Source organism: Salmo salar, chromosome 02 (genome assembly GCF_965601325.2).
Source record: "Salmo salar chromosome 02, fSalSal1, whole genome shotgun sequence".
NCBI classification, from domain to species: Eukaryota; Metazoa; Chordata; class Actinopteri; order Salmoniformes; family Salmonidae; genus Salmo; species Salmo salar.
In genome coordinates this window covers 15,101,522-15,113,886 of record NC_138292.1, presented here as the reverse complement: position 1 = coordinate 15,113,886, position 12,365 = coordinate 15,101,522, and the positions used below count along the sequence as shown (strand labels likewise).

General features: G+C 42.0%; 2 protein-coding genes across 5 annotated transcripts in view; one reads left to right on the top strand and one right to left on the bottom strand.

Annotated features, from left to right (window-relative positions):
* The window catches only part of LOC106585470 (phosphoinositide 3-kinase regulatory subunit 4), a 28,967-nt gene extending 27,406 nt beyond the window's left edge, over nucleotides 1–1,561 (bottom strand). Inside the window, exon 1 of the mRNA XM_082960164.1 lies at nucleotides 1,255–1,561. The gene's annotated coding sequence lies outside the window, so the exon portion shown is untranslated. The remainder of the gene's footprint in view (nucleotides 1–1,254) is intronic.
* The window catches only part of LOC106592954 (calcium-transporting ATPase type 2C member 1), a 47,305-nt gene continuing 35,815 nt past the window's right edge, over nucleotides 876–12,365 (top strand). Inside the window, exons 1-2 of one of the 4 annotated variants that reach the window (XM_082960184.1) lie at nucleotides 878–896; nucleotides 1,776–1,858. In XM_082960184.1, the coding sequence (XP_082816310.1) occupies nucleotides 1,835–1,858 (24 nt within the window). In that variant the 5' untranslated portion in view covers nucleotides 878–896; nucleotides 1,776–1,834. Of the gene's footprint in view, nucleotides 897–1,690; nucleotides 1,859–5,007; nucleotides 5,098–10,732; nucleotides 10,788–12,365 lie in introns of those variants that run through there. The other 3 variants (XM_082960181.1, XM_082960188.1, XM_082960190.1) reach the window with 3 other exon arrangements.

Below are 12,365 nucleotides of genomic sequence, written 5' to 3'. Positions count from 1 at the left end.
AATTAAAACAGATTCAATGATCGTAAGAGTTTGTGAATGGCTCTCAGATCAGCCAATACAACCTAAAGTAATTTCCCACCTATTGCATAATTAAGCAATAAGGACCGAGGGGGTGTGGTATATGGCCAATATACCATGACAAAGGGCTGTTCTTATGCAAGACGCAAAGCAGAGGGCCTGGATACAGCCCGTAGCTGTGGTATATTGGTCATATTCACTATAATTTAGCCTAAACAACTACCTATTGCCCTACTGTATTTATTTATTTTGCTCCTTTGCACCCCATTATTTCTATTTCTACTTTGCACTTTCTTCCACTACAAATCTACCATTCCAGTGTTTTACTTGCTATATTGTATTCACTTTGCCACCGTGGCCTTTTTTGCCTTTACCTCCCTTATCTCACCTAATTTGCTCACATTGTATATAGACTTATTTTTCTACTGTATTATTGACTGTATGTTTGTTTTACTCCATGTGTAACTCTGTGTTGTTGTATGTGTCGAACTGCTTTGCTTTATCTTGGCCAGGTCGCAATTGTAAATGAGAACTTGTTCTCAACTTGCCTACCTGGTTAAATAAAGGTGAAATAAATAAGTAAAACATATTCCACAAACACCCAAAGTGCCTTATTGCTATTATAAAATACTTACAAACATAATTAGAACAGTAAAAATAAATGTTTTGCAATATCCGTGGTATATGGTCTGTCATATACACGGCTGAATGCTGTTTTAGCCAATCAGCATCCAGTATCCAAACTACCCGGCTCAAAATAAACAATTCATCTAGCCGGAAACCCTTCCCATACAATAAAGCGTTGCATGACAAATCATGTACTAAATAAAGCTTTATGAAAAGGATTTGCTACACAATTACAGAGAGTAACCACAAAGGTGGGCTATCAAATCCAATTTTATTTGTCACATACACATGTTTAGCAGATGTTATTGCGGGTATGTATAACAACAACGGTATGTATGAATGTAAATAACATGGCTAGGTAAATAATAACTGTGGCTACAGTACTGGCTACAAATTGATATCTAGTTAGCTGCTTTCAAACTCGTTTAGTGCTACTTACTCTGCCATGAAAATGGGATCATATGCATTGCCTCATCATGTAAGGAAGGTACACTGTGATGATGACAGTGCAATAACTTACCATTGTCATGCGCATGAATATGTCAGTCTACTAAACAAAGAAAGAACATGCATAACAACCGAATAGTACATACAGTTTGATATACTTACAATACAAATGGAACACAAAATGCACGTGACGTTGATGAAATTACAGTGCAGGGTATTGTTTACCAGGTGGTTGAGATGCGGTGTAGTGCTGTTTGGCTTCGTATCTGGTTAGCATCTAGCTAACTTAATCGGTTCTAATATGTCATCCCCATGCATTTTGCTAATACGACTCCATTTGAAAAATTATAAATTGAGCGTCGAGATTTAGCTTGTTCCGTGAGTTCAGCTGACAGTTGAAGGAAAGTAACATTTCCTGTAAAATCCAATAAGATAAAAAAATAAGATAATATCCCTCCGCAGAATGCATAGACACATAAACAAGCGTCACTTCCGGTTCTAGATTTAACTTTCAAAACACATACTAGATGTGAAAGCAATATGTGAGATGGCTACATGTTTTTTTGTTTGTTGCTTTCGTCTGAGAAGTTGCCTAATGTCAATGAACGAGAAAAAGGGAGGAGGAGAGGAACTGTAGATTATTAAAATAGAGGCCTTTATCCCCGCCCCTTGTACGCTACTAGCGTGTTGATCTCACCGGCGACTGTCCGTCAGAGAGAAGCGACAGTGGATTTTACGGAAGATGCTGAAGAAACAGGAGCGGCTGGTAAGTTTCCGGATATCTGAATGTTATATTCATATCTTCATATATTTACAACATAGTATATACCCAACAGTGAGTTGTATTTAGATATAAAACAATGTGTTGACAATGCTTTTGTTCAGAAAGGACAGTGGGGGGAGCTGGCGCAAGGGAAAGACAATGTAACGTTAGCTAGCTACAGTACAGTATAATGTTACTGTCGAGAGCTCCATGATCACCAGAGGTGAGCGTGGTGTTGTGTCGGTAAAAATACTGTTTACTTGCCACGTATATATTGCTGGATAACGTTAGTAGTTTGTTGTCACAACGAACTTTGAGCTGGTTCAGGGATATATATGCAGCTTCATGTCAAAGAACAACAAAACCAACAATAGCTATCTAGGTACTATAGCTTGTAGTATGCCATAGCCCAACAGCCATATCCTCATAGCTATCTATGACGGTTATATAAAGTAAAGTTAGCGTTATATTGCCCTGGCAGGCCCACTGCCCACTTTATTGGTGTCGTTTTCCACTAACACGGAACGGCGATGTTACTAACCCTCTAGTCATACTACCTCAAATACACGAATTGTTTTTATCTTCATATAACGTCAAAACAAATCAATTTAAAAGCAACTAAGCAGCATGTTGAATTTTGCTGATCAATAAAAAGTGTCAATGCAATAGTAGGTAGAGCAATGACCTAGATAGCACAACACACACTAACCACGAGGGTGTAGCTTTGGCTAAGCCTTGTTGCATTTAGTGTTCACGGTGTCGTTGTTATCGAGCATTGTGTTTTGTTTTTGACAGGTTCATAAAGTTGACTGAATTCTGTATCGTGCTTCCTCTGCAATTTAATTCAGGGGATGTTGTCTAGTTGACCGAATTTAATTCAGGGGATGTTGACTGAGTTTAATTCGGGGGATGTTGACTGAGTTTAATTCGGGGGATGTTGACTGAGTTTAATTCGGGGGGATGTTGACTGAGTTTAATTCGGGGGGATGTTGACTGAGTTTAATTCGGGGGGATGTTGACTGAGTTTAATTCGGGGGGATGTTGACTGAGTTTAATTCGGGGGGATGTTGACTGAGTTTAATTCGGGGGGATGTTGACTGAGTTTAATTCGGGGGGATGTTGACTGAGTTTAATTCGGGGGGATGTTGACTGAGTTTTTAATTCGGGGGGGATGTTGACTGAACTTAATTCGGGGGGGATGTTGACTGAACTTAATTCGGGGGGATGTTGACTGAACTTAATTCGGGGGGATGTTATCTAATTGACTGAATTTAATTCAGAATCCAGCAAGGCAATGCAACCAGCCATGTAAACAAACACAAACAATTAGCCTACACACATACATACAGTTGAAGTCAGAAGTTTACATACACTTAGGTTGGAGTCAATAAAACTCATTTTTCAACCACTCCACACATTTCTTGTTAACACACTATAGTTTTGGTAAGTTGGTTAGGACATCTACTTTGTGCATGACACAAGTAATTTTTCCAACAATTGTTTACAGACAGATTATTTCACTTATAATTCACTGTATCACAATTCCAGTGGGTCAGATGTTTATATACACAAAGTTGACTGTGCCTTTAAACAGCTTGGAAAATTCCAGAAAATGATGTCATGGCTGTATAAGCTTCTGATAGGCTAATTGACATAATTTGAGTCAATTGGAGGTGTACCTGTGGATGTATTTCAAGGCCTACCTTTCAACTCAGTGCCTCTTTGCTTGACATCATGGGGAAATCAAAAGAAATCAGCCAAGACCTCAGAAATGTTTTTTTACCTCCACAAGTCTGGTTCATCATTGGGAGCAATTTCCAAACGCCTTAAGGTACCACATTCATCTGTACAAACAATAGTACGAAGTATAAACACCACAGGAAAACGCAGCCGTCATACCGCTCAGGAAGGAGACATGTTCTGTCTCCTAGAGATAAACGTACTTTGGTGCAAAAAGGGCAAATCAATCCCAGAACAACAGCAAAGGACCTTGCGAAGATGCTGGAGTAAATGGATACAAAAGTATCTATATCCACAGTAAAACGAGTCCTATATCGACATAACCTGAAAGGCCACTCAGCAAGGAAGAAGCCACTGCTCCAAAACCGCCATAAAAAAGCCAGACTACGGTTTGCAACTGCACATGGGGACGATGATCAAAGATGGTACTTTTTGACGAAATGACCTCTGGTCTGATGAAACAAAAATAGAACTGTTTGGCCGTAATGACCATTGTTATGTTTGGAGGAAAAAGGGGGATGCTTGCAAGCCGAAGAACACCATCCCAACCGTGAAGCACGGAGGTGGCAGCATCACGTTGTGGGGGTGCTTTGCTGCAGGAGGGACTGGTGCACTTCACAAAATAGATGGCATCGTGAGGAGGGAAAAGTATGTGGATATATTGAAGTAACATCGCAAGACATCAGTCAGGAAGTTAAAGCTTGGTTGCAAATGGGTCTTCCAAATGGACAATGACCCCAAGCATACTTCCAAATTTATGGCAAAATGTCTTAAGGACAACAAAGTCAAGGTATTGGAGTGGCCATCGCAAAGCCCTGACCTCAATCCCATAGAAAATTTGTGGGCAGAACAAAAAAAGCGTGTGCGAGCAAGCAGGCCTACAATCCTGACTCAGTTACACCACCTCTGTCAGGAGGAATAGGCCAAAATTCACCCAACTTATTGTGGGAAGCTTGTGGAAGGCTACCCGAACCGTTTGACCCAAGTTAAACAATTTAAAGGCAATGCTACCAAATACTAATTGAGTGTATGTAAACTTCTGACCCACAGGGAATGTGATGAAAGAAATAAAAGCTGAATAAAACATTCTCTCTACTATTATTTTGACATTTCACATTCTTAAAATAAAGTGATCCTAACTGACCTAAGACAGGGAATTTTTACTCGGATTAAACGTCAGGAATTGTGAAAAACTGAGTCTAAATGTATTTGGCTAAGGTGTATGTAAACTTCTGACTTCAACTGTACATAGTCATTTGAATGGTGCTGAATGGGTGTATCAAGTCATTCACAGAAAGCTCTGCCTGCCTCTCAGTCAGACAGCCTACATCAGAATGCATGACAGTAGTGTGTGTGTGTGTGAGTGCGACCTGAAGTTTATCATTATGGATAAATATGCTATTCTTTCTCAGAGAGCGAGCCTCTGGGGTCACAGAGGACCACCCATTACTACAACAGAAAAATGTTCAACTAGCGTGGCTTTCAACAACCATCAGTGCATAGTAAGCCAATTGCAGACTAGGCTAAGTGCTGTATGCTTCAAAATTGCCTTTACAATGTATATACATACTTTTGGGGTGCATTTAGACGGCATGCTTAGCTAAACTGTGTTTTATAATTAGGCCTGCACATTTAGCAACACTTCCAATGACCAGTTTAGCAATAGCTAGATGTACATGTATGTGTGTGCACAATTTAAATTGATTAATAACAGTTGTATAAACTAGACCTCTGTTAATAACTAGCCCTATAAACGATGAACAAGAGTTCATATTGACCTTTTTGAACTTTGATTAGCCTATCTCACAACATTTTTAACCACAGCCCTCCTCTTGGCCGCAGAGACAACATGTTTCTGTTTTAAATCTAATTTCCTACACATTTTGCCATGGCTTATGTCATGTTCCTATGCTATCTGAGTGACTTAAACATTATAACAAAATCAGTGGGGGGCATGGGTGCCATGACATTTTTACAATTTTAGGTTCATCCTGACTGTCTAGTTTAAATGACCTTCCCTAGTATGCATTCCATCTGTTACTGAAGTTGTTTCAGTTGAGTAGACTAAGCTACCTGGTGTTTCTGAGAGGGTCATGTACCAGGTTAGTCAGGGTGTTTGTTCTCTGATGCAAAGAGACAGACTTATGAAATCTGCTCAGTGCATGTTGCCTTGGTGATGAGTTTACACAATATAATGAAATGGTTATGAAACAGGCATAAAAAGCCATAGCCTACAGTGGGTGTCTACTATAATCACATGTCCTGAAAAATTAGACCTAGTGCCCTCATCTCACAGACATCATAAAAAACCGTTTAGTTCATTTCCACTGCAAAATGTTGTGAGTGTAATGCCGGAGCAATTCAGTGCTGTTTTGCAAACTGAAAATTTCACCATGTCTTACTGGCAAGAACCTGACTTATGAGGTAAAGCTACCAACAACCCAACCTCCAGTGGCGTTCTCCGTTCACGCAGGTCAGATGCACACCACTTTGTTCAGCGTCAGAAACATTTTTTTACTTGTTTAGGATGAGAATGATATCCTTAAAATGAACTAGTCTGTGTCAATGCCCACTGTAACTCAAGTTGTTCAGTTGAGTAGGCTAGGCTACCACCTGTGTTTATTCTTCCATGCAGTGTTATGAAATCTGCTCTCTGCAAGTTGCCGTGGTGATAAGTTAACACAGTGTCATTGGATGGTTACTAAAGCAAAATAGTAGACAGCTAGGCGCCTATAATAAAGTCAACCATCCTTTACCGTGTGTGTGTGTGTGTGTGTGTGTGTGTGTGTGTGTGTGTGTGTGTGTGTGTGTGTGTGTGTGTGTGTGTGTGTGTGAAGTTATTCAGTCCAGATGGGAGGGGGGGCTGTATCCGTGTTGGGCATAGGTGTGGAGTTAGTATGTTTGCTCTTTATGTTTGCCTGTCAAAAGGAGGGAGAGGGGGGTGGTGGCAAAGTGAAACGGGGGGCGGGACTGGCACATCCATTGCCCAAGCCCCCTCCCTCTTTTTGCTCTGTCCTCGCTCTCTTTGCTCTGTCCTCGCTCTCTTCTCTCTGTTCTATTTATCTCTCACCTCCCCAGGCCCGCCATATTCTCTCGCTCACTGTCCCTCTTCCCCTCTCTTGCGCTCACCACATCTCTCTCTGTCCATCTTCTCTCCCTGTAACTCCATGTCTTTAGAGCTTAAATTGTACACCTTTATTCTCACTCTCACAATCCTTCAGTTCACCCCTTACCACCTGTCTAATCACAGTATCCCTTCCCCCCCCTCTCTCTCTGTTCTTTTTCTGCCACTCCCTTGTGGACTGACATGTCTCTGTTACCAGTCCTGTCTTTCTCTTTCCCAGCCTGACTGCTGTCACTCACGGTGGCCTTTTTAATAAACCAGCCTCTGTTCCAGAACCCTGTTCCAGACAGCAGCACCTAGAACCTGTGTTAGGCTTTGGCGGGATACTGTATATACAGTGCTTTCGGAAAGTATTCACACCCCCTGACTTTTTCCACGTTATGTTACAGCCTTATTATAAAATTGATTAAATAAAAATCCTCATCAATGGACACACAATACCCCGTAAGGACAAAGCAAAAACAGGTTTTTAGAACATTTTGCAAATGTATAAAACATTTAAACCTTCCCTTATTTACATAAGTATTCAGACCCTTTGCTATGAGACTCGAAATTGACCTCGGGTGCGACCTGTTTCCATTGATCATCCTTGAGATGTTTCTACACCTTGATTGGAGTCCACCTGTGATAAATTCAATTGATTGGACATGATTTGTAAAGGCATAAACCTGTCTATATAAGGTCCCACAGTTGACAGTGCATGTCAGAGCAAAAACCAAGCCATGAGGTCGACGAAATTGTTCGTGGAGCTTTGAGAGAGGATTGTGTCTCGGCACAGATCTGGGGAAGGGTACCAAAAAATGTCTGCAGTATTGAAGGTCCCCAAGAACACAGTGGCCAGGGAGGTGACCAAGAATCTGGTGGTCGCTCTGACAGAGCTCCAGAGTTCCTCTGTGGAGATTGGAGAACCTTCCAGAAGGACAACCATCTCTGCAGTATTCCACCAATCAGGCTTTTATGGTAGAGTGGCCAGACAGAAGCCTCTCCTCAGTAAAAGGCACACGGCAGCACCTAAAGGACTTTTAGATCATGAGAAACAAGTCTCTGGTCTGATGAAACTTAAGATTGAACTATTTGACCTGAATGCCAAGCGTCATGTCTTGAGGAAACCTGGCACCATCCCTACGGTGTATTTTTGAATGCCCTGTACTTTATACCGGGGTATTTGAAAATGGCCACGAAGTTTTTCAATACTATTTAATATTTGTAGCTACTTTTTAAGTTAATACCTGCAGTCAACTTGTGCAGTACATTAGGAGATAAAGCCGAGTGCGTTCTTCATTTCACCTGTGACATAATTTTACATTATGAAGCTTACCGTAGTTCCCCAGAACAGTCATGTGTTTGTTTGTAAATAACACAACGGGAGGAAGCAGGTCCAATGTGTTCTATATCTATCAGAGTCTCTGTTCTGCAGCGCACATGAGATGAATTTACACTACAATTCACTATTAAATGTTTGCCATCCGATATCTTAATGGCTTTCTGCCATAACTCACCCAGAACTCTGGTTGATTTATCTGTTCAGTTGCCATTTTTCCCTGTGCTTCTCACTAGTGTTTTTTTTCCTCCTCCGTTCTCCTCCCCCTCTGCTCTGCTTTTTAACATTTTATTTAACCAGGCAAGTCAGTTAAGAACAAATTCTTATTTACCATGGCAGCCAAACCCGGACGACGCTGGGCCAATTGTGCGCCTCCCTATGGGACTCCCAATCATGGCCGGATGTGATTCAGCTGGGATTCGAACCAGGGACTGTAGTGTCACCTCTTGCACTGAGATGCAGTACCGCTGCGCCGCTCGGGAGCCACCCGTGTAAACATGCTGCTCTTCCTTCAGAAAAGCCTTCATCACAACTTTGTTAATTTGCACAATTTCTCTCATTCACTCTTGCTTGTAAATGACATTCGGTAGCTACTAGCTATGCTTGTATAACATTATGAGCTGGATTTGCCTGTCTTTGCAAATAGTTTGTTTGTTTTCGCTCGTTAGCATTTAGCTAACAGTGTCTATGTGATTTCGCTATTAGTTTGTGCAAAATTTGTTAGCATTCTGGTAATAGAGGCCCAATTTGCCTTTCTTTCGTTTTTTGCGTCTCCCCATGCCGGTAAATCCCAGGGTGAGAGAAGGACGGTAATAGCCTGTGGTCTAATCATTTATCTGGCCCTCAGGCATTGAGACTATACACTGGACCAGCAGACCCTGCCCAGTGTCCAAGATAACTCATGTTCTATTATCAACCAAACTAGGTTCAGCAGCACACTATTTTCATGCCCCCTCAAGCAAACGGTGATCATTTGCACCACAGATCAACATTTGTCATCACTTGTTTCTGTCCTACACAGGGTTAGATTGCATGTTTATACCTAATACCTACAGTTGAAGTCGGAAGTTTACATACACTTAGGTTGGAGTCATTAAAACTTGTTTTTCAACCACTCCACAAATTTCTTGTGAACAAACTATAGTTTAATAATTTTTCCAACAATTGTTTACAGACAGATTATTTCACTTTTAATTCACTGTATCAAAATTCCAGTGGGTCAGAAGTTTACATACACTAAGTTGACTGTGCCTTTAAACAGCTTGGAAAATTCCAGAAAATGATGTCATGGCTTTAGAAACTTCTGATAGGCTAATTGACATCATTTGAGTCAATTGGAGGTGTACATGTGGATGTATGTCAAGGCCTACCTTTCAACTCAGTGCCTCTTTGCTTGACATCATGGGAAAATCAAAATAAATCAGCCAAGACCTCAGGAAAAAAAATGTGGACCTCCACAAGTCTGGTTCATCCTTGGGAGCAATTTCCAAATGCCTGAAGGTACCATGTTCATCTGTACAAACAATAGTACGCAAGTATAAACCCCATGGGACCATGTAGCCGTCATACCGCTCAGGAAGGAGACGTGTTCTGTCTCCTAGAGATGAACGCACTTTGGTGCCGAAAAGTGCAAATCAATCCCAGAACAACAGCAAAGGACCTTGTGAAGATGCTGGAGGAAACCGGTACAAATGTATCTATATCCACAGTAAAACAAGTCCTATATCAACATAACCTGAAAGGCCGCTCAGCAAGGAAGAAGCCACTGCTCCAAAACCGCCATAAAAAAGCCAGACTACGGTTTGCAACTGCACATGGGGACAAAGATATTACTTTTTGGAGAAATGTCCTCTGGTCTGATGAAACAAAAATAGAACTGTTTGGCCATAATGACCATTGAGGCTTGCAAGCCGAAGAACACCATCCCAACCGTGAAGCACGGGGGTGGCCGCATCAGTTGCTGCAGGAGGGACTGGTGCACTTCACAAAATAGATGGCATTGTGAGGAGGGAAAAGTATGTGGATATATTGAAGCAACATCTCAAGACATCAGTCAGGAAGTTAAAGCTTGATCGCAAATGGGGTCTTCCAAATGGACAATGACCCCAAGCATACTTCCAAAGTTGTGGCAAAATGGCTTAAGGACAACAAAGTCAAGGTATTGAAGTGGCCATCACAAAGCCCTGACCTCAATCCTATAGAAAATGTGTGGGCAGTACTGTAAACGCATATGCGAGCAAGGAGGCCTACAAACCTGACTGTTACACCAGCTCTGTCAGGAGGAATGGGCCAAAATTCACCCAACTTATTGTGGGAAGCTTGTGGAAGGCTACCTGAAACGTTTAACCCAAGTTAAACAATTTAAAGGCAATGCTACCAAATACTAATTGAGTGTATGTAAACTTCTGACCCACTGGGAATGTGATGAAAGATAAGAAGCTGAAGTAAATCATTCTCTACTATTTTTCTGACATTTCACATTCTTAAAATAAAGTGGTGATCCTAACTGACCTAAGACAGGGAATTTTACTAGGATTAAATGTCAGGAATTGTGAAAAACTGAGTCTAATTGTATTTGGCTAAGGTGTATGTAAACTTCCGACTTCAACTGTATATGTCAGGGTTAGATCGCATGTTAGTACCTAATACCTATATGTCATCTATGCCGTTTCACTTTCTCCCTTTTCTACAGGCTGGCACAGGACAAGGGACCTTTTTTTGGTAACTGAAGCCAGCGACTTCCTACAGTAGGTAATGGGTAGGCTGAAGCCAGCGACTTCCTACAGTGGGTAATGGGTAGGCTGAAGCCAGCGACTTCCTACAGCGGGTAATGGGTAGGCTGAAGCCAGCGACTTCCTACAGTAGGTAATGGGTAGGCTGAAGCCAGCGACTTCCTACAGTGGGTAATGGGTAGGCTGAAGCCAGCGACTTCCTACAGTGGGTAATGGGTAGGCTGAAGCCAGCGACTTCCTACAGTGGGTAATGGGTAGGCTGAAGCCAGCGACTTCCTACAGCGGGTAATGGGTAGGCTGAAGCCAGCGACTTCCTACAGCGGGTAATGGGTAGGCTGAAGCCAGCGACTTCCTACAGCGGGTAATGGGTAGGCTGAAGCCAGCGACTTCCTACAGCGGGTAATGGGTAGGCTGAAGCCAGCGACTTCCTACAGCGGGTAATGGGTAGGCTGAAGCCAGCGACTTCCTACAGCGGGTAATGGGTAGGCTGAAGCCAGCGACTTCCTACAGCGGGTAATGGGTAGGCTGAAGCCAGCGACTTCCTACAGCGGGTAATGGGTAGGCTGAAGCCAGCGACTTCCTACAGCGGGTAATGGGTAGGCTGAAGCCAGCGACTTCCTACAGCGGGTAATGGGAGGCTGAAGCCAGCGACTTCTACAGCGGGTAATGGGTGGGCTTTTTCTGAAACCCTTGTCTGGTTGCGTATCTCAATAGCTGTTGTCTTGTTCAACAATGGCCCCTCTGAACACATTGTAGAAGGAAATTATAAGGCCTTTCTTAAGGGCACCTGAATCGCTGCCTCTGTATTGCAAGGTCAGAACATTAATGATCCTAGTCATTTTCAACAGTTTCTCTTTGTGCCTCTGTGTTGTGTATAGGAGTGTTGTGCTATGTAGAAAATGTTGGATGAAATGTTTTTTTTCTCTGCAAATCCTTGAGAGGCTCTAAGAATGACCTGCAAGGTCAGCTCTTTCATAGGCTGAAGAGTTAGGCTACAATCTTCATTGTTTGCCTGCTTACCTGGCACACCCATTAGCTGGCACACAGCATTATTCACACTGATGTGACGGTAAATGTTACAACGCCCATGCTTTTGTGTTTTTTAACAATAGCATCTAGCATTGTTCTGGGTGGAAACAAGCAGAAGTCATGCGATTTGTAGGAATTTTCCAATCTCTGTCTCCTCTTCTGTCTTGACCGCAGACTTACCCACAAGTAACAGTGACAGTCCCCAGCAGCCCTCTGTCGATGCAAAGAGCAGTCTTTGTTTGTTCATTGGCATGGCTTCTATGTTTCGCTGAGTCACTATGAATGCATAGCATCTTAGCCTGGCTAGCTATTATTGAAATATTCTCAGCACTCCTTCCCTCTACACGGAACGCCTGGACAATGTCAGATAATAATAATATTTGTATCTTTTAGTACAAAACATTCCAGTATAGAGCTGCGATGATAAACCAAAAATGATCAACACCGATCACTTATCGCAGGCATTTTGCTGATATTGTTCATTACGAGCCTATACTAGAAACATTTGAAGTTTGAAATGAAGTAAGTTTACTAATATGGGTGATTTTTAATGGGACAATTGAT